The sequence below is a fragment of the Poecilia latipinna genome, unplaced genomic scaffold (genome assembly GCF_001443285.1).
Source record: "Poecilia latipinna isolate Pla-1442-1.1 unplaced genomic scaffold, P_latipinna-1.0 Scaffold767, whole genome shotgun sequence".
Classification (NCBI taxonomy): domain Eukaryota; kingdom Metazoa; phylum Chordata; class Actinopteri; order Cyprinodontiformes; family Poeciliidae; genus Poecilia; species Poecilia latipinna.
In genome coordinates, this window is record NW_015113383.1 from 304,826 (window position 1) to 328,184 (window position 23,359).

A 23,359-nucleotide genomic window follows, 5' to 3' on the forward strand; every position below is an offset into this window, starting at 1 on the left:
AAAAAAACTAGAAGTCACAATTCCAGCCACAACAATAACCAGTGCTAAATGTATAGCTTCAAATCATAAAGTAGACTTAGCAGTTTGATCAAAGGACATGCCAACATTAATGCCAACGTGAGAAGCGTAAGGTGATTTTAATGACTGGAAGTAATTAGAAATCTATTTGGCAGCAAAAACCCTAAAAGCTCTTCAGTGTTTATATACCTCTTCATCGTTGGCGTGAAGTGTATTACTTTGAAGAGCACTATTATCGTTCAGCAAGTTACACCACCAGCTGTCTTTGTAATTAATGACAGGAATAATTGCTCTTAAAAACGCATTTTAAGGAAATCTCTTATCGTTTATCCTTGCATCTCAGTAACAAGAAGAGTTTGGCTCCAAGAAGAAAATATTTAGCTGGAAACCAACTCATAAAGCTTTTTCTTTCTGTTACGTGTATTATCACAGAGAATAAAAAAAAAGAAAAAAGAAAAAACAGCTTTCCTTACTCTGTCATCTGTTATTTGGGTGCCAACAATTCTTCATGCTAATAGATTTGATGCTTGACAATAAAGGGTTCTCTTCTTTTTCTTTTTCATTTTTCTGAAAAAACATAGGACCTAAAAGTGTTTCTTTGACAAACCGCATTGGAGTAGAACTAGGAGGTGTGTGGATTAAAGAGAAGTCTCTGTGATTCTAGGACTGGTGTTAATATGTATGTAAACTTAACTACAAAAATGGATCAATCATTGTTGTTAAAAACTGTCATTGTTTTCCCTCTAAGTGTCTATCACTGCATGTGATTCTTTTTCTTGTGATTTCTATTCTGATTGTGTCAGTGTTAAAAAGGGACAGCGTTATGTAAAATCCGCTTTTTTGAGCTTTACATCATCATCTCTTCATTATTCTAAAATATGGCACTAGGCAAAATAACATTATGCTGTCCCTTTAAAACACAAGTTTCATCGAGAAGAACATACAAATGAGTAAAAGTTGCTGCTTAAATTCTGCTACAGCCAGTGAGCCGAATGCAAATGATTTACTTTCCAACTTAGACAATCTTTGACACTGACTTACATAATATGTTCACTGGATAAACTCCTACAAATCAGAATGTGGCTCAGAATTAATAGGACAGGCAATGTTTTACACTGATTGCATGCACCACACCTTTATAAGGAGTTTCAGCTCTGAAACCGAAGGAACTGTTTTGCATTTAGGCCCGTCTTTGATCAGCGCTTTAAGGAAGACTTAGGAACACAATCACATTAGAACATGAGCAGACATCTATAACCAGAAAATTGTACTGCAATCGCCCAGAGGGGATTCGGGAGCAAATCTATTCCAAACCCAGTGCCAATTAAAAAGTGCATTGACATTCAATTCTTCAGCAACCACAAACCATTTTCCTACTTCATGTGCAACTACAGATCTCCTTTAATTTTAACAGGCTGCTGCCCTCTGATGTCCAACATCCTTGGAAAGCATGGGGCTGTATTTGATTTGTTTACCTTGCAGATGAAGCTTGCTCTCAGGGCTCTGCAGGAGGATCGAGCTAACCGAATCCAAATTGTCATAGCTGCTGCATCCCAGCGGCCCTGTCCGTGTCTCTGTCACCTGCAAGAGAATTAGGAGTTTAATGAAAGCCACATTACAAGGAAATGTAGGTGTAAGTGTCTGCCTGTATATTACACCCAATGAGTAGAACTGCTTTCATCTTAAGCAGACATGCTGTCATCAGGTTATGTAGCATTTTTCTCACTTCCCTCTATGTTGCAGCAACGCATTTCAAGTCAAAAAAAGAAACAATCACAAGACTACCCAGCTATTAACAATGTCAGCTCTTTATTATTGCCGTCAGCGAATAACATAACAGTTATGAGATGTCTTTTCTTTTTGAGAGCCTTTCATACATGCTAATTACACTGCATTCATACAAGTAAATTTGTACCCCATGGCCTGCACACAAAGGAGTTTTGATTGTGCAGTTTTACCATGTAGTTTTAAGCTTCAATAACCAAAGCAATTCTTTTTAAACCACTCCTAATGTTATGCTTTCACCGAGTCATTTCTAAAGATCAGTCTCAATTGCAAATTTAAGTAACAGCTGATTTACACATAACATTCTTAATTCAGATGGCAAAAATTTTAAAGCAATTTGTCAATTGATATGATGTTGCTGTGGCCTAAAACGCAAAAACCAGGGTGGCAAAACAACCAATAAAACAGCAGCAAACTGCCAAAAACTGCTAATATTTAGCATTGGTGATTTGTACTTGAATGGTATCCATTTTTTAGATTGACAAAATTAATGAAAAAGATAAAAATACTTGAGAAAATAAATAGACAGGGAGAGACAACAGTAGACCCAGAAAATACCTTTAACATATTACTGACACATGCATTCTGAATCAGAATATATTTGTGTTGTAATAAGAAGTCATACTTCATGGAAATCAAGGTCACTTTCCAAAGAAAGTAAAAACAATAACACACATCAAGAAACACCATATGTATCAGACATTAACTTTGGTGTAGTCAGTCCCTTGTGATGCACAAAGGCCTGCATTAAAATGATTAAACTCGATGCATCACAAGCCGAGCCCCCACTTCCCTTTATAAGTGTATGAAAATATAAAACATATCTGATGTGCTACTTATAGATAAGATTTTTGGATAGTGGTACCCACAAAACTGCACTGCCCTGCACATGAAGCCATACAGTCAGACTGAAGAAGAAAAGTGACTGATGTTTGGTCTGTTATTTAATGTAATGCTTGTGTTCATAACTTAATATCTGAAAACAGTTGGTTGCCAGGACTCAAAATGATGCTGATGAGGGTAGGCACAATGAATCAAACATTGCATATGCATAAGTGGAAGCCCCAAATAATGAACTAGAAAAAGCTAAAACTACTCTAATGTAAAAGCTATGATCATGTGTATGTTTAACTTTGACCCTTTTTATCAGCATGGGGCATGTAGTCACAATGGCCACTTTGGATAAAAAGAAGAAATTATGTTAGCATGAAAAAGAACAGACAAGGATAAAATATTGTATTTTTTTTTTCCAATTATGATGGTGTTTTATTATGTTTGCCTTTACATAAAACATTAGTATAACTATTAGGCTAATAATAACTTTTCAATACTTTTAGAAATATCAGAAATATACAGCTATTTATTATTTAAAAGTGTTGATGGCTGAGTTGCAGTCATCGGAGATTCCTTTATTTTTATAACATCCATCAAAGTAGACCAGAAAAACCAAGTTTATCTTCACCATCATCACAACATTTGACCTCAGTAACTTTAGCAAGCAGCTCTACACTGTATGTGTGTGTGAGAGAGAAAAGCAAGAGACAAAAAGGAAGAGAGAGGGAAAAAGAGAGAGGGGCGGGGGAGAGAGAGAGAGAAAGAGAGAGACTGAAGTGGGATGCCATTTTTTCTGCCTTTATTGCTGATACTGTACCAGATGGTGGGCTGACAAGCAAGAAATTAGACAGATGTATATCTTACCCTTGGCATCAGGCGATCAGGAGGAGGGATTGACGAGGAGGTGTGGATGCAGTTGACAGACAGGGCCAAAACTCTCTCGGAGTAATATATAATTATAGTATTCAATCCATTTGGTCTCGCATAAATCCCTCAGCATTTTTTTTACTTATCCTTTTCCACACGAAACAGCAGAAATAAAGAAACTCGACATTTCACTTGATCACTTGCGATTTATGAAGAACAACTAAATGCAGGGTAAAGGAAACACCACTAAACTCGGACTGGTGAGGATAGCTGCATTAATGCAATATAATATTTACGGTCATGTTGGATAAAAAATTAAAAGCTGGATCTTTAATGAAAAGCGGTAGCATGTGGCTAAAATATTCTTAAAACATAAATAAGTGTTGTCTGGTGCAACAGAGATATCGATAAGATCAAGAATGACGTCAAAGTCTGTTTCTTACCGTTTCGTACAGAAGCTTTTGGTTTGATTATTTGTAAAGAATATTGCTGCAATGTTCTACTTCCTGGACTTCTCTGCTATAATTACTCTAAAATTATACTGTCTGAACACTTAGAGACCAGCGAAAGGATTCACATCACTGCAACTTCAAAGTCTCTGCACTGGCTCTGCATTCGTTTTGGAAGTGATTTTCAGATTCCTTCAAAGAATTATCTAATAATCAATAGGCTTAGTTCAAACTTACTGTAGCTTAATTTAGTTGTCTCATTGTCTTTTTTTATTCCACTTCCCTGGTTTGACTTTAAGTAGAACTTGAATTCCTGAAACGTTGGGCATTATCTAACGTTGAATGAAATGGAAAAACAAAATATTTTTAAATCACAAGGGTAAATTTGTTTTCATATCAAAACCTAGAAAATATAACTAATGTTTGAACTGTGAAACTTTACGATTTTATGAGTGAAACGATATCATCTCAGATTGAATGTTTCTTCCAAGTTGGGTCAGAGGCAAATGGCTGGAAAAGTATAAAAGGATTCATCTGTGAGAGCAAATCAACTTGCAACTAATTAAGTTAACTCATATCAGGTATGCAGGAGAGTGTATTAACTAGCTAATGCATTTTGTTACTAGTTACATACAGTTCTACTGAGTGAAGTTCACTCAGTGGACAGCAACTACAGAGAAATGTCTTTGAAAATTTCCATTTTAAATTAAGCACAGACAAAGCCATCTTTACGGATTAAAGACTAGTGGTTGTAATCTGAATGACCATAGAAGAACAGTGTGTGGCACTTGTGTTTTCCTTCCCTAGCACACGCTGTGCAGTGCATCAGATTATGAAAATGGAGTTAAATGCAATAAAAATAAAAGGAACAATCAAAGGACTGAAGTGGGCCGAGTGGGACTTAAAGGATTTGGATTATTGAGCAGAACACAACAGTGGAATCCCACCAGGCTGGGGATGTATCACAGCACACAGTCAAAAATCACAGTTCTGGAACGTTCCCTTTAATTGTCATCTGCCATCAGGACTACAATCTAACTGGGTAAATAAAAGATAATGCACATGAGATCTAAAGTTTTCTTCAATATATTCAACTGCCTTTTTCCCAAAAGCCCACAATGTTTGAAAACTTTCTTCATTTATGTAAACTTTTCAGTCATAGAAAAAAAACAAGATATTCAAATCTAAATATAGACATTAAGTGCCTCTGGGCACTTGGTGTCTATATTTGTATGGAAAAGAGAAAATAGATTACTCTGCTTACATCTCTGACTATGTATCCCATATGGGCTATTGTTTCTGCTGTGTTAGTTCATCAATTTGACCTCTAGTCCAATTACCAGTTGCATCCCTACATCTCACAATGCAGAAATTGTAAATATCAGAAAGTTACAGCAGAAATGAACAAATTATACTTTATGAGAAATTAGCCTGATTGACCAAATCTGTTTATCCACATAGGAAGTAATGAATAGCACATCATTTCTACATTACATCTTCTACTACATTTCATAAAAAAACAAACAAACAAAAAAAAAAAACATGCTAATAGACGTAGCCGCTATAAAAAGTTCAATTACAACTCTCTTTAGGATTTTTAGGATTTAAATGTAGAGATGTAAACTCAAAAAGTGACATGTGAATGCAATGGACGCCTAATGAGGCATGAACACAGAAACACAGAGCGGAATAAGTGATCTGATGTAGTACGGCATAGATATGGACTTACATTGTTCTGACACAGTAAGGAAACAAACATAGACCCCTGCACACTCTCTCTCTCTCTCTCTCTCTCTATATATATATATATATATATATATATATATATATATATATATATATAAGAGAAGGAGTGAGGGAAAGAACTTTTCTAACTTATTTTATTAGATATCACCCTTACCCTTGGCTGAATATGTACTGAATGCTTCAGTGTGCAAAGACAAACAAACCAAACTAATTACAGCAGTATGCAAAAAAAACTCATTATTTTTGCAAGAACACATGTGCTTGTCATGGAAGTGGTAACTTCTTACTTGTGTTTTTAAAAATATCCTTCACAGGATGTGTTCTCTGAAACCAAACCTCACAAGAGACTTTGTGTCTAAGTTGCAATTATACTTGAAAGACCCATAAGGATGAAAAAAAAACCCTGATTTGTTATTGTACAATAACAAAGACAAGGAATGAAGGCAATGAGATAGATGAGTGGGCCTGGGACGAATACCATAAGGTTCAACTGTCTCCATTACACATCTCCTCTGCTGTGCCTCTCCTAATCTGCCCGTCACCTGCCATTTTCTTAATGACTTGCTATTTATGGCAACATAGAAAATGAAAAGGCTTGCTCTTCAGTAGTTCTCCTATCCTGGTCGTGGAAAATCTCTGAGGACATTTTTTCTCTTCAATAATTCATAAATAGTGCATTTGGCGCCGGTGTTCCCGTCAGTCTCACAAGGAGATGGCGCTGTAGGGATGTAGAGGTAATGAAGATACATTTTATGTAAATCAGATTTTTACAAAGTTGTTACAAAAAATAACTTTCTTATTACAACTGTGGCACATTCAAGTTTTAAAGCTAAAACAGCTCTGCGCATTAAATATATTTAGATTGTTTTTACTACATACAAATTGCAAATAAGATGCTTTAAACTTCGTAACTGTTTTTTTTTTTTAGGAATCTGGGTCATACTGCGTACATGTTATATATTTCACCTTGCGTGAGATTCACTAGACTGGAGCATGAAATAAGAGATAAGATCATTGGCTGTGGTTGGCACACCACTACCATCCACAGCACTGCAGCATCATCAGGAAGTATGCATATTGATTGCTAGTGTAAATCGGTCACTGTACGTATAGGTGACCTTGTGGTGGTTGCAGCAAGCATATCCTCCACTCGTGTGGGGAAAGCACACCTATTTACTATCACACATCATGCATGAACGGAAACAACCTCACGCAGTCAGCCGCACACTCGCATACATGCTGACATGGTCATGAAAGCACGCAGGCTCACGTGGACAAACAGTCCAGTTAATTCCTCATCATACTTTTTCCGGCATCATCAGACATTCCTGCAGAAAAACACTCAGTCGTAAAATTGACATTTTCTTTCCATTACAACACTTCATTGAGTATCTTATTTCATTCCTAAATGACCCGACCCGCTGGAGTCCTGGCTTGAAGCATTCGAGTTCAGCCGCACAGAGACAACAACCGCATGTCATTTATTTCTATCAGCAAGGGATGGTATTGTTCACAGCAGGAGAAGCTGAACCTTTCTACATACACAAAAATGTGCCAAAATGAACAGAAAAATGTGTTTGGACTTTTCTTTAGTAGGAGTTGAAATACAATATTTAAAGCACTATATTGCATATCAATATGACCACTGTGCCAAAAGAGTTCTGTGATTTATTTATTTTTCTGTTTAGTAAAAGAGACTTTGCATATTTTACAGAAATCATTCTCACCCCACGTCTATCCCGTCCTATCTCTTTACACAGTAACCCCAGGCCAGTTTGAAAGCTGCTTGTTTGTTTGAGTGCATGCAAGTTTGTGTGCATTAAAAAAAACACAGCAGACAAGGGCACAATCAAAGTGAAAAATATCATTTGTTTCCTTTCATAATAATATAAATATTATATAATGTGGATAGTCTGTAGGAAACATTTTGAGTCTGAAATACTTGATTCATTAAGGTTGCTAATGTGCACAGAATCACTCATCAAGTCAGTCCATTTATAGGAGAGCATCTGGATGTTATTAGGGAGGACAGAATTTTTAGATAGCAGCCCACTTCTGCTGAAATCACATCTCAAACTTAGCACCGTGGACATTACTGGTCATTATATAATTTTATTCAATAATAAAATAAGTACTCCTCAGTCATCAATTTTTATATCAGAACTTGAAAATGTTATATAATGAGTTTTCATCATTTTAACTGCTGCAGCTTGCACAGTATGCTAAACCTGTTGGATACCAATAACAAACGGATAACTGTTTGTATATCTCTTTGATAAAACAAAATATGGTGCTTGTAAATGAGGACAATTATTACGAGAGTCGGCACAGTTGCCTGATGTCCTCAAAGACTGATTGTTGCATACCCCGCTGTCTGTCCTGATGTTCACATAGTTGTTTGCTGCCTCATTAGTAGTCAAATAACAACACAATTAGTCATCTAACCTGGCAGTCATTTTATTTGACAATACATTATTTAGATTTTGCTATGTATGAATCCTATTTGAATCACGTGCTTCAACAATAGCATTTTGACTCATCTTTAACCTTTATTTTGTTTGGGATTGAAAACTTGTCGTCTTCACTTGAACACTAAATTTTGACTGACCTCGTAATATACAACCGTCATCTAAACACGCACAATTTCTGTATTCAAATTATTTTTTTATTGCGCTGAGGTAATATCTTAATCTTAAGGGTTGAGTTCTTATTAGCTGTAAGTGGAACATTGTCAAACTTTACAAAAATAAAGGCTTGAAAACATTGGCTCAAATGTGATCTATTTAATGTGTTTAATGTTTTTCACTTAGTAAAATGAGCCGCTAATATAAACAAATTTTGCAATAAGAAAATAGCAATCTAAGTATTAGTTGTATTAGAACATATGACAAAATAACCACTTGAAAAGGGTCAATGCTGATGTTTTGAACATTTTTAAATATGAGTTTGACCATATTTGAAAATAACACATCGAAATCACTTTGGACTTGTTTTGATTTTTAGACTTTGTAATGAAGCAACTGTACTGTCGAAATTGTTCTGTAAATATGCGTAGTACCAGATATTTTTATACTAATAAGTGTACCATTATGGATGGATGGTTGGATGATTTTGGTCACAATAATCAGCACTATTATTATTATTATTATTATTATTATTATTACAATAAGGGAATATTTATAAAAAAAAAAATAAAAAAAAATAAAAAAAAATCATGCAGGAGTAGAGTAGAAGTGGGGGGTGAAAGCGAGTCCTGAATTGACTTGATAAACCAGTTTCATCATATATTATATTATATTGTATTGTATTATGTTATACAGCTAAAAGCAGGTCTGATCTTTAGTCAGACCAGCTCAGTAGAAAGACCTAATTGTTTTGACCCGACTTGTTTGGTTACTAGACTACCACATGTTGCTACAAACAACCCCAGCATATTGTCCAGTATTAACTGTGCTCATAAGGTTACCCATGCATTATAGTGAACAAAAATGCCCACAAACAGCACAGACTGCCTTTTGAACTGTTGGCTAATAACAAGCCAGATGGTCCTTCTCCCATGTTAATTTGACATAATTGCTGGTTTCTAAACTGGCCTCAGGTCTAAAATTAATATTCATTGTAGATGTATTTTATAAAAGAAAGCCAACATATTTCAGTACAAGTTACCAGCATGAGCAATAGTGAGTAAAAAAATGTAAAAAATGTTTTTGAATTGTAGTTTTTATCATTTAAACCTTAAAACCCATCTGAACTACTAGTAGATCTGCCCTCAACTAACTTATTTGGAGACAGAAAATGTCTGAAACATTTTTGCAGTATTGACCAATAGGCTTTTTTTATTTATTTTTCCTTTTCGACTGATTGGACGTTTGCTCTCCAAAGCAGGTTTCACCGACATACCAAATCAATAGTGAAGGAGAAAAGGCCTTGTTCTCTGTGTTTATAGATCCGTGCTTTCTGATGGACTCTGCCTCCTCTGTACATTCTGATCATTGTCTGTCTGTTGCCAACGTGACTGGTGGGATGGTGTGGCCTTTGTTACGGTTCACTTATACTATTTCAGTCTTCAGGTATTTGTTGTGTTCTACATTCCAGATGTATTTCAGCATAATGATGCTGAATTAATTCATAAAGAGACGATTTAATTTCACTGTATAAATTATTGCAAAAAGAACTGAAAAAGAATAAAATAATGGTTGGCGGATAATACTGTTATTACAGTACAACATAAATATTCCCTCAAAGGTACAGAGTTGCTTTATCTGTCGTCTTGGAGTTTACATGATGTTTCTACAGTCACATCTGCACACAGTCATGGACTTTTTTTACTTCCTTTGTTTGCTAGTGCACATTTTTCTGATATTCATGAAAAACCTTAGCAGAGCATTGTTTTCAACAAACATGAAGTTAAATTTGTTTAAAAAAAAGTCTATTGTTCTCTAAACTGATAAAAAAAAAATCAGTCAGAAGGTCGATGTTCTCTGTGGAGGCCTGGAGAGGTCTTCTGGGGTGCATCTAGAACAGAGCGTGACAAATGCCCTACATTTTTGAACAAGCACACAACTTGTGTGATAAGATTATTGTGGTTCATTCTCTTGATGGCAGTATAAGGATTAGGATACTAGATCCTGTGTGGCAAATCCTTGTTGCAGAACCAGTCACCTATCCCTGAGGTGGAACCCATAAACACCTTTTTACTTGTCATCATATAATTTGAAAGTCTGTCTATGCTGGTTTCAGGCCAGTGCACCAATAATGTCTAAATCAGGCTGGCAGCAATTGAAGCAATTGATTATTTCCCCCACGGTGATGGAACTTCAAGATAAATTCCCTTCTTTTACTGCTCAAACTGTAATAAAAAGGGTCTCACCATCCAATTAAAACAAACAATCCATGAGCTCTAAAGCTAAAATTACAGTGGCCTAATCAAACTATTTCGATGTAGAGATTGCTTTGTGTTGAGCTTATAGTTTACAAATAGAGACCATTCTGCAGTGGGATCTTATTGGAATAAGACTTACAACTCTGTAGAAGCACACACACCTCCAAATTGCAAATAAGATGGTTGACTAAACGGTTTCTTTCAGTACAGATATGATCTTGATGCAAAACTGTAGGAATTGGCTGGGAAGGTTGATGTGAAGAACTGCAGTGTCAAGACTGCTTTCACACTGGATATAGGTTTTCTTGATGTGCCATATCTCAAACATGTTTGAGTAGTCATGGAGGTCCTGGAGACCCATGTTTGAAAGATACCCATCTTAAAGCAAAACCAATGTTCTTTGCCGTTTTTACATGAACAGAAATGTTCCGTTATGTGTTTGAAAAAAAACACCTTTTTAAATCCTCTGGAGGATAAATATTCCCATGATAAGAACATAGAAAGGTTATCTCATACACCATTTACTAACTTTTCCCTTCACCTCTCACTGATGCATTTTAAGGTCTATTCTGAGCTCAGGCAAGGCCCCATTTCTTCACATATGCTACAGCTCCATCAGTTTTGATGAACAGGCACAGAGTCCACTCTGCTTTGCAGTGACATGTGCGTCAGTGCGTGTGCCGCATCGAGGCTCTGTCTTCCCAACACCACTTGCCTTGCTTTCCCTAGAAACTGACTCAGCAGCAGTCGCTGTCAGGTCTGCTTAATTTTGTCATGCTTGACTTCCTGCTACCTGAAGTCTCATCTGCCAAAGCCCCTTAATCCACTTGTCACTCAAAACAACAAAAAGCTGGAAAGGTGCTCCCTAAATGAAGACAGGGTTGTTAAGCTTTGGTGGGGTGAGCACTGCGTGTACTTGCAATTGTTGTGCAGGTGTGCAAGCACAGATATGTGACAACATTGGTGAGAGTTTTTTTTTTTCTTTTTTTTCTTTTTGCTTTTTTATAAACTTTTATTTGATTAAGTTGAGCCCAACATATTTATAAACAAGGTTTTATTATGTCCTCTATAGAGTTTTGCTGTGACCTTGAAAAACAGAATAATTCAATTTCTGTTAAAATTTTGGTTATAATTCAAATTTTTGCACAAAATATCATGTATTGGTGTAAAATCCAAAAAAAGTCTGCATAAATATCTATACATCTTATACATGTATGTTAGGGCTGAAATAATTAATCATACTAATCATGATGAATTGATTGAGAAAAACCATGAACAAATGTGGTCATTTATTATTCGTTAGCTGGAGAATACAAGCTCAAAGAACAAAAGATGTATGCATTTTGCATTGAACCCTCTGATGTGTAACTGGGTCCTTTTTGACCCGGTGAGGTCATCTTTTGCAATGTCTTTGTAATGAAAAGTTTTCATCACATCATATTCCAGGTATTCCTCAAGAAACATGTTACTGATATCATGTAATTCAAATTTTTAATTTACCTTTTATACATTTTAAGAAATAGCATGTTTTATGTTACTACCCCATTCTTCCGTGAGTGGAATAATGGGGTATTCATTTTCTATGGAATTTAATGGGAATCTTTGTTTCTTACCAACTGTGACTTTTGTGAACCAAACACACTGAGACCTAACTGTCACCAGTGAATAATATTTTACACAGCAAGAACTCTTACATATAAGTATTATCTTTATTTTTTATCTCACAAATGTGTTTGTGTGTCAATCATGAGTACTGTGACAGCATTATTTTCACAATTCAACAGATTAGCCTTCTTCAATCAAAGTTAGCCAACACTAGTTATCTAACCAACTAGCTAACATTACCACCTATACTTTATTGTGCATGTGTATTATTTGTGTGTGTGTCTCTGTGTGTGTCTGACACCCTGGATGAGAAAACCAAGAGAGAGAGAATGTGTTGAATGACATACAAAACCTGTTGATCAATGTGTTCAAGGTTCCTTCTTTTATCATCTCAATCAATAAAATAAAAATTCATAGCTATAGAAATAAATGCATAAATAAATGAGCTAGAAAAGTATAGAGTGCCTTCTCCAGGTCGGGGAGGATGTCCTGCCCCAAGTGGAGGAATTCAAGTATTTCAGGATCTTGTTCACCAATGAGGGAAAAATGGAGCAGGAGATTGACTGGTGGATTGGTGCAGCGTCTGCAGTGAAGCAGGCACTGTACCGAACTGTCATGGTGCAGAGAGAGCTGAGCCAAAAAGTGAAGCTCTTGATTTAGCGGTTGATCTAAGTTCCTACCCTCGTCTATGGTCATGAGCGTTGGGTCCGAAAGAACGACTTCACGGATACAAGTGGCCAAAATTAGTTTTCCTTGTAGGGTGTCTGGGCTCGCCCAGATAGGGTGAGAAGGTCAGATATCCAGTAGAGCCACTGCTCCTTCATGTCGAGAGGAGCCAGTTGAAGTGACTCGGCATCTGATACCTCCTGGAGGCCTCTCTGGTGAGGTGTTTAGGGCATGTCCCACCAGGAGGAGGCCTGGAGAAGACCTAGGATACGCTGACGGTGTTTCTCGGCTGGTCTAGGAATGCCATGGGTTCCCCCAGAGGAGCTGGAACAAGTGGCTGGGGGGAGCGAACTCTGAGCCTCCTTACTTAGGCTACCTACCTACCTACCTACCTACCTACCTACCTGGGTGGTTGGTTGGATCATACATACACTCACTTACGTGATACACATAACATAATATAATAGAGACAGTAAATTTAGCTAGTTTAGTTAGCGAGCTAGTTTCAGGGAAAGTGCTATTTTGCAAATGATCAAACGTTCACTAAAAGAATGCTATGTTATTGCATTTTAGGCAATGAAATGTTTGTTATTGAACAAAGGAGTTCAATTATTTGTTTATAAGCATTTTTTAATACATAATATGCATTTCTAACATAGTATAAAAAGTCCTTCTATATGTATGTATACATACACCACTATTTGTTATACATGCCAATTATGTATGGGGCTGCATAGCTACAGACCATAATATTATGCCTGATTGTCATTGTTGCTGTTATGCAGACTTGCTAATCAAGTTAACTGCCAAATTTGAGAAGTAGTTATACACTCATGTTCACATTCATGTATTTATTAATTAATTTGTTTAAATGTCTGTTTGTTTTAATAATCTAGTAGATTCAATGTCAAGACAACATGGGGCATATAAACAAGGTTATAAAAGACAAGGAACGTTATGACATTGCCGTAACATCCCCAATTATTATACAATAATATTAATATTAAAAGAATGAAAGGAATTTATAGTTCCAGTAATCTGTATAATTTGAGCTTGTCATTTTAATACAAAGTACATAAAAGGTGGTTAAATGTATTTTTTTTTTTTTTTTACACAACTCAATAACCTCCTTCTTGTGCAAATCAAGAATGACCACATGGCTTAATTACTGAAACATGGTCAGGATCTTTCTAAAGGCCATTTGGTTTTGGTTGATAATATTGCTCAATGGTATCAATATTTAATTGCTCTGGTTTCTAGCTCCATTGCCTCAGTGTCTGCAGAATCAGTGAATGACTTCATTGCTGAAAATATTTCAGGCAGAAACAGCTTGAGCACAAATATCTTGGCTTTTTTTTTTTTCCTTTTTTGTGCAGATTTGCATCGTTAGGCTAATGATAAAAGCACTATGGCTAGTAAAAGCAAAATCTCCAATCTTGAACAAAAGTACCCTATTTGTGGGTAGTGTGCAAATGAAACTATGTTCTCAACATAATTCATATGAAAAAATTATGTTTTTCAGTGAATTCTGTTTTTCAGTCAATGTATCATAACTGTATCATGTTAATGTTGCAGTTATGATGCAATGGTAAAAATATACATTGCATGGTATATTAATGGTAAAAATATACAAACCTTGATGGCATTTGTGGAGATCTGGATCTCATGCAACTTCCTCATTGTACCATCCCGGTCAATAAAGTAGGATGATGCCAGCTGATGGAGGGCTTCCACATTCTGCGTAGCATTGACCAGCTTTCTGTCCAGCTTGTTCTTGGCCAGATACATGGTCAGAGCCTCCTCCCCTACAAGTAACAAATATTAATTTAATCAGTTTTATGTGGCTTTGGTTTTTAAAAAAAATGTTTGCTCATATAGCAAATGTGATAGGATTGAAAACATTTCCATTTGTTAAAGATTGCCATGTTTATAACCTGCAAAAAGAGTTCTTAACACAATACATAAGTATGAGATTAGAGTATCCAGGCAAGCAGTTTTATATTGAGAAATTGGATGTCCCAGTTTTCCAGAAAGTCCCCATATTTGTTGCTTGTCTACACCTGGCATATTCTCAGACACATACCTGGATTTAAGCCCATTGAAAGTGCATTATTTTCAAGAAAAATCTAGTGAAAATTCTTCGCACTTTGACATCACAGGACTTTTCTGCTGAATGATAAACAATATCTCGATTTTTTTTCTTCTTCTTCCAACTACTCATTAAGGCAGTAGCCGAAGAGTGAATACAAAAATACAATGTAACAGTGCATATTTATTCAAGGCCAAAACAGTTTGAAAATGAGGTAATGTCAGAAAGGGATATGCGGCATGTGGGATTATAAGCACATGGTTTAGGTTCTGTCATTTACAGAAAAGACTGCATCAGCATTTCTACGATATTGCATCATGGGTTGTGCCAATCATTTACTGATGTGTTTGCACCAGTGTGACTAGTATTACTTATTACCATAGTTAAATCACATTAATGAGCTCAAGTTGATATAATAAAGCTGTGGTGGGAAGTGCAGAAGATCATTTCTCTGTTTTGTTTTTCCTCTCATTACTGCAATATATTTTTCTTCTAACACATATGCTCCAAATCACAAAAAATATCTGTGTAGAAAAAGGTATGAAGTCATGAAAAAATAAACACTTTGCCACAAAGTACTTTGTGGTTCTCCCACAGCCTAATAAAACCAAATAAAACACCAACCAACTGCTTTGTTTATTTTTCTCATGCAACACTTTAACCACCAGAGCTTGGCTCATGTCTTTACTTACATGCTACTGATTAACTGACTGGCACACTCCATGGCATTATTTAGGCTTATTTAATTAAGTCAAAGTTAACAATCCTGTATCTATGACAACAATGATATATCAAATCATACAAAAAGTTTTGTGAGACACCGCTTTCAAAAATGAACTTTTTTTTTATCATAGTGAATGCAGTGAGGCCACATGAACAATATGAACTAATTAATATATGGCATCACCAAAAATGAACTATTATTCTATATCCACTTACATGACACACCAGGACAGTGCTTAACACCTCTTTGGTTACTCATATGTCTTTGACCTTTAACGTGTAAACAACAATTTAAACAAGATTGGATTGCCTTAAAATTAGAGCAAGGCAACCCTTATGGCTGGGTCTTGTTCAACATTCTGTCACATAGGTTTTCTAAATAATTATTTAGCCCCAAGAAATGAATTGGAATTGGTCACTTAACTGCCTGTGACCGTGACTAAGGGCAAGTAACAGTCAGGGCAAATGTCTCACGCCTGGTTACAACCACTGAGGATATGAAGGCCAATTCTGATGAAGCCATGCTCTCCCTCTCCCTCGGGGGTTTGCAAAGTTACTTACACACACTTGACTTACACTATATAACAAGAATAATGCTCCAACGTTAAGCCCTTCATCTGCCATTTTGCATCTCTATTGCAACTCGGTGAGGCACTTACCTTACTTATACCATAAAGGTTTTGTGGGTCATGCTGCTGAAACTGCAAGCTTGTAACAAATTTAGCTTTAAAAAATCATGTGAGTGCATCTTTCTGTAAGTAATACCTTGTTACATTATTACTCCGCACCTCAGAGACACTGTGCCAGAAACAATTAGCGCATGCAGAGCTTGTGTGTTTGTAGCTGAAAGGCATTTAAATGCAATGTTCTTTCCTTTTTTTTCTTTTTCTACCTCAAATCAACAAAAGGTTGTATTTGTGTGTGCAGCAGTATTAACAAAATATGTATCTTTTTTGCCGATCCAAGTTAAGGTCAGTAACTGCCAGAGGAGGAAATAAGGTTTTAAGGTAACCTGATGGCAAGGTGGGACTCTATTATCCGTAATTGGCACAAATCCTGTGGGTCATTTTAATGGGTAACATTAAATTATATTGCTTTATAATGTCACAGCTAGGAAACAGGCTAATGAAATTAGGTTTTCTTAAACCACCAACATGCACAAAGACTGTACACACTGAGAACCAAATTGTCATCAAACTGTTATTATCATGGAATATATTATTGCTGGTTTCAATTTATCAAACGAGAACAATTCCTTTTTTTTCATAAATACAAAAGTAAGGTAAAAACCTCACCTCCAAAAATAATTCAGTATTTATTGGCAGTAATTGGATGTAAATAACATGATTTAATGTATAAACTTTACGATAAATTGCTGAACTCTCGATTAAATATTTAACATACAGTTCAGCACTTATTTGAACTGTACCCGACTTATTTTTATCTGATTTGTTACAGTCTTATACAAAACAAACTTTAAAAGCCTGGGTATTATTTGCACATACATTATATATTGCCCAGTCCTGGTGGGCATTATATAATGTAGTTTTAAGGCATAATAAAGTAAGAGCATATTTTGAATCAATGTTAGATTACACACAAGGGTAAAGCCCTTATTCCATATTTGAACTATAGCCTCTGGCTTCAGTTGCCAAAATTAATTTTGATTGCAATTCTTTTGGCTTAGTACTGAAAAATGATAACTCTTTCATTTAAAAAAATTATGATAATTGGCCCAGCTGCAGGGAGAACGTTTACTTCAAAATTTACCAGAGAACAGGGTTCCCACTGGTGCACAAAGTGGGCCGGTACACACAAGTTTTAGATTTGAGCTAATTCTAATTAACACAGCTATAACATCAGGCAGACTCCCACATACTTGGGCATACTGTGCATATTCTGTAAGCTGTGTGGACTCTGCACATCAACAAGATATGTTAATATTAAAGGCAGCCCAATAGATTTAACTAACTAAAAAGGAGGAATAAATAAGTGCACATTATCCTTTCAAAATTTACTTAAAGGGGTTATATATTTCACATGTGCCACACTGGTAGGATTATTCTCAGGAACTGATAGAGTTTGAAGCAGAAAGTCCAAATTCAAGACACGAAAGAAAGTGGTTTGATGGAAAAAAATAAAAAAATAAATCCTTTATAAAAATAAATTAAAAGGTTCAACATAAAACAATTTACCATAAAGCCTAGTAATTCCGTGCAGCCCAATAAATCATGAATTTAAACTAGTAGCCTGAGAACAAGAAGACATGTAACAGAGGAAGAGTGTGAGCCCAATGAACAGACAAACTACCGACGGAATAACAAAAGACAGGACAATAGACAGAAACACACACAGGGGCTGACAAGACACACTAAACAATTAAACCCCAGCAGGAAGGGACAGGCACAAAGCAAAGCGGAAAACAATGTGCAAAAGCTGAACCCGACCTACTTCCTAGGAGAAATATTTATAAAAAAAGAGAGAGACAAACATTTGAATACCACCAAACTCAAGAAGCGTGTATGGATTTACCCGAACAAGCCAAACTAAAATTTCCAAGCTACTAACTTTGGCAAAAAGATGCATACAGGATAAAAAAAAACTCAATTAAGTTCTAACTGAGTGGTCTAAAAACTAATTTGCATAGCTCCTAAAAACGTTAACCCTTAAGCCAACCTCATTTCCATTTAATTCCTTAGTTTAATTATGCAGGGACTAGTAGTGGATGTCAACAAATAAACACTTCAAAGTGTGTCGCCATGGCTAGTTTGCAATACTTTTCCACTATTATTTGGTGTAGAGTGCTCTGTTGCTTTTCCTTTCCTACCTTTCCTTGACTCTTTATCTCATCTGTAAAGTGGCCAAAATAAATTTGCTGTAAAGACAGAAATAAGTCTATTGGCATAAAGGACAATCTCTTAAAAAATGCCCTTTTTGTTTTCAACAGGACCAAAATTCAACAGAACATCTAAGAGCAAGTTTACATCTTAACTGCACATGTTTTAACATATGAGTTGTGCTATGTAGGAAGAGTTTGTTTAAACAAGATATCAGCTGGAGCATCACTAACTGATCAGCTTAACGCTTTCCAATATATATTTGAAGCGTTGTGTTCTGTGAACAGCATTCAGTTCTTTTTTTGCGGTGCAATGTCCAAAAATCATAAATCCGCTGAAGCAAAAGAACTTCAGTGGAATTTATGAAACGCTTTAAGTGAAACAACAGATCAAAAACTTCCCAATTGAGATTGTCATCTTGAAATTCTAGATAATGAAATAAGAAGTACAAGGAAGCACACCACACCAGATGAAGACATTAATATTGAAGATCCCTTCAGCTACAACTTGTCCACTTCTCACAAAACGTCACAAGAAAATAGCATATTTTTTTTTCCATAGTCCTTCACTCTAGTAAAGAGTGATTGATTTGGTGACATGACAATGCAGCTACCACAAAAGTATATCCAAATTAGATAGTATCATAGATAATATTGAGCTAAGCAAGCAAAACATTATTTTTTAATGGCAAAATAAGGGGAAATGATACAGACTACAGTTTGTTTTGTTACAGTTGCTATTAATCAGAGGCAGCTGATTAATAATATTACATTAAAATATCTCAGTGTTTCAACATTTTTCAGCTTTTTAGAAATTGGTTCCAGATTAGAGGATCATCAAAACCAAATGTTGTTTCTCCATGTTCAGTTCTGATTCTGGGATGCAGAGTAGACTAGAACCTGCAGACCTGAGTGGTCTGGAAGGTTGATACAATGGTGGCGGGGTTTTTAATGTGTTTTGGTGTCAAGTCATTCACCGATTTATAAACTAAGAAAAGCACGTCTTGTCTCTGAACCATAGGGAACCAGTGCAGAGAAGAACTGATTTAGCTCCAGATTGTCATATAATGTCAATTAAAATACACTTCCGATGTGAACCACAACAATACGTGTTCTAGAATTCATTGTCATTAGAACAATTGTAAAGAGAAGCCGGGGCCCTAAATTGGTAGTTTGTTATCTGCAATAAGCCATGCTTAGAATAGGTTCCGTTTGGACAAGTTGTAAAAACCTAAATAACTGTAAACTGGTTGTAAATAATATCTACAGCAAAAAGTAACAGCAGTGTAAAGATCTATACCACAGCAATAGCACCAACTGTAACAAGGTTTTTCATAAGCAAGTTGCTTTAGGACAGAACATTGACTGTCAGAACATTTCTGTCATTCTTCAAATTGAGACTATGCAGAAAGCTTTGTGCTGCAGGTAGGACACTGTTAGGCCATAATTAAACGCCTATGGCTTATGCCATAGATTGATCCTCAGGCTTTAACAAATTGCTCATGTTTGAGCTATTTAAATAGAGGAGATTTTGTGGTGAACTTCATGGAATTCAAAAGTAAAGTAATTCAGCAGGTGTTAGTTATTGTTCTTTTTTTCAGCTTTGGAAATTGGATATACAATATTAGGTTGAAACATCATATGACACTAAAGTGCAAATAGGTGTTCAGTGGAGGAATATCAGAGCCATAATGCACCACAAGGCTAAAACTTGAGAATATTTTTAAAAAATACCCAAATTATTATGGTTTTCTTTTCAACCACAGCATCCTTTTTCATCTTCTTGTATTGCATCTTTTATGGGTTTCCTGTCTCTCTTTACATTTAACCTCTGGCTCGTCTCCTCTGCCTCTGGATTGTTGCCATGTTCCCTTTAACCTTGAGGCCTTTTGTTTCAAGTTATGTGTCAGCACACTTTTATCTCAGCCTTTACAGATGCTCAATAAAGGACACAGCTATACAAAACAAAAATGCACATGCAGGACGAGCGATAAAGTTAGAGTAGGCTATTCTCTCTTTAACAACCTGCACTTTGTGGTCTCATGAGTCACATAATTGAAGGGGAAGAAATGAATTGTCCTTCTCCAGGGTAACTTAAAAGTTGATTGGTCAGTTGTCAAGAACCCCATTAGACATCCTCCTTCCTTTGCAGTGAATAGAAATGAATGCATCCTTTTTTTCTTAATTTGCTTTCATGCATTTTTGTTGACATAGCAAATGATAAAGAAAAGAACTAATTACAATGCAGAGAGTAGTACATTATAAATTCAATGAACAAACTGATGAAAAAGCTATCTTTTTCATTAGTTTAATTTTTCATTTCATTTTCATTTTATTTTTTTATAAATAAAATATGTGCAGTTATTTATTACTATGTCTTTAATATTTCAGAATAACATAAAATGAATATCATTCATATTCCTACAACTCTCAAAAAACTCCTTGAATCAAAGATCTTCTCTCGCCTTAACCATGGTCACACTGCCATCTTAATTCTAATGGCCTTAAAGAGATAAACTAACTTCAAAATATCATTAAAGCATGTTTTAGAGCTATCCAAACATGTGATTTCAGGTCAGTCCCAATTCATCTTTTGTTTAAACTAACTGTGTTTGGACATTTTGGAAATATATAGTGAAAGCAGATGTAAATTGAGATCATTTAAACACTGCAAGAGGATCATACAAAAATGCTGCATTACCCAGAATGGTAAAAAAAAAAAAAAAATTGCATGTGAATGAACAGTTGTAACTGTAACTATCTGTTTGGTGCTACGCTTGGTGATTTGGGGGGGTTTGAGTACTGTGGTTTCCTACCATATTTCAAAGTTATTCTTCATTATGCCTAGCTATGAGTGCATCCTTAAATTGTTGATGAATTGGCAACCCATGCAGGATGTGCCCCACACCTTCTCTAGACATCTACTGATGTGCAGCCTTCTTGCAACTCTGAACAGGACTAAGCTGGTATGGAATATGGACTGATAACGCTCCTCTGCTTCAGTACCCTGTTAATACCCATGTGCAGTTGGCTGAAACGGTTTAGTTAGGTTAGTCTATTATTAACTATTCTACATCCCTCAGTGATTGACACAATTTCTAGAGGGCTCCATCGCAGTAGGCCAGGGCCAGATCAAATGTTCAAAACAGAATCAAATATATTTCCCTTCAATCTCCTGTTGCTGCATCTTATCTTAGAACAACCTGTTCTGTTCACAGTGAATGTTTTGGCAAATGACTGAACAGTTTTACTGGCAACTGAAGAGCAACACAACAGTTCCAAGAAAAGTAATCATACTTCCACTCCAAAACAGAGAAAGATTACCAAAAATGGCACAACTCAGATATAGAGTGGTAAACAAAAAAAATAAAAATAAAAATCCAAAATCAGATAACCCGTTGCATCAAATAACCCAGACAGAAAAAATAAGATAAAAACAATATATGTGCTTTTTTCAGGATGCAGAAATGAAAATGGAGTTTCATTTGACCACACTGCACTCTTTCAAAACAATGCTTGTGTATCAGCTTTTATCTGCACGGTCTTAGTTGAACATTTCCCCTCCTGTTTGTAATTTTCTTTCAATTCAAAGTATTTTATTTCTCCCAAAAGGAAATTAAATATTGTCATAACTTATATAACCCAAATATCTTCAAAGAGTCATTATGGATGGTGATGCTGTGGGTAGGCAGGATTACTGGTAGCGGACAATCTTGCACCAAATCTAAAGAGGCCGCAGACTGCTATATGACAACATCAGGACTGTCATGACATGCTCAAAACGGAATAAAAACACTATTTCACAGTAACACACCCAGGGTGACACCAGTAATTGTTACCAAGCACTGCTAATTTACTTCATTTTGTTTTGCCACTCCCCTTTAAATCTCTGTGTACCAGTATGATTAGAAAGACAGAAAGATGTTGGAATTGGGGGGACATAATCTTTTCCTATTATGATTGATGAAATAGTTGATTTGAACTTCCTGTTCTCCGTCATTTGGCTCTGCCCTGCATTAACTCCTTTGGGATCTAGGGTCATATTTCTGGTATTATTTGAGTATTTGAGATGCTAATCAGCTGCTACCAGTTGTACAAATAATAGTGTATTGCCAGGTTCATGCATCATCAAAAGTATGAGCAAAAATCTTTTCAGCTGCAAAACATCCAAAGCCAGAGAGAACAACCACTTTCTCAGCAAATCACACAGAAATGGGAAGCAAACACAAAATAGTGATGAACCTTGCCAAAAGTGACTGGCGTACCAAAACTATTCCCAAGTATCCCCAGTATCAACAACTCATCCAGGAGAAGGTAACAAAGAACCCATACCAACATCTAAAGCACTGCAGACCCCATTTCCTTCAATTAAGAAAAGTGTTTATGATCCAATTAAAAGAAAAACGCAGGACCAAAATGCTGCAAGAATGGTCTAGAGCTGCTCTGTTGCTTCATGATCAGGGCTACTTGTCATAACTGATGGGCGAAAGAAATATGTTCTATACTGGAAAATCCTGTAGAAAACATTCACCCATCAGCTTAAATGCATTTAAGTTATTAAAAACACAATTGAGTCTAATTTTTTTGTCAATTTAGATTTAGATGTATTATGTTCTTTTAAGGTCTGGCCTTAAAAGAACTTTCTTGTTTAAAAACCCTTCAGTGTGGCTGTGTTATAACAATAACACAAAGAGGGATGAGTCAAAATGAATGTGAAGTGGGGAAAATAACTGATTTTTGCAAACGCTTAAAATCAAAGAACTGATTTTGCAAACGCTTAAGGGCATTTTTTTTTTTTTTTTTTTTTTTTTTAATGTGGGGGAAACCATTTGGTTTTGGGGGGCGGTTACTTTTTAAAT

General features: G+C 35.9%; 1 protein-coding gene across 1 annotated transcript in view; it reads right to left on the minus strand.

Annotated features, from left to right (window-relative positions):
- Positions 1–23,359, minus strand: part of brinp1 (bone morphogenetic protein/retinoic acid inducible neural-specific 1) — a 61,959-nt gene that overhangs the window by 30,772 nt on the left and 7,828 nt on the right. The window contains exons 2-3 of the mRNA XM_015046172.1: positions 14,488–14,657; positions 1,494–1,599 (exon numbers count right to left, since the gene is read on the minus strand). Coding sequence (XP_014901658.1) covers positions 1,494–1,599; positions 14,488–14,657 — 276 coding nt within the window. The remainder of the gene's footprint in view (positions 1–1,493; positions 1,600–14,487; positions 14,658–23,359) is intronic.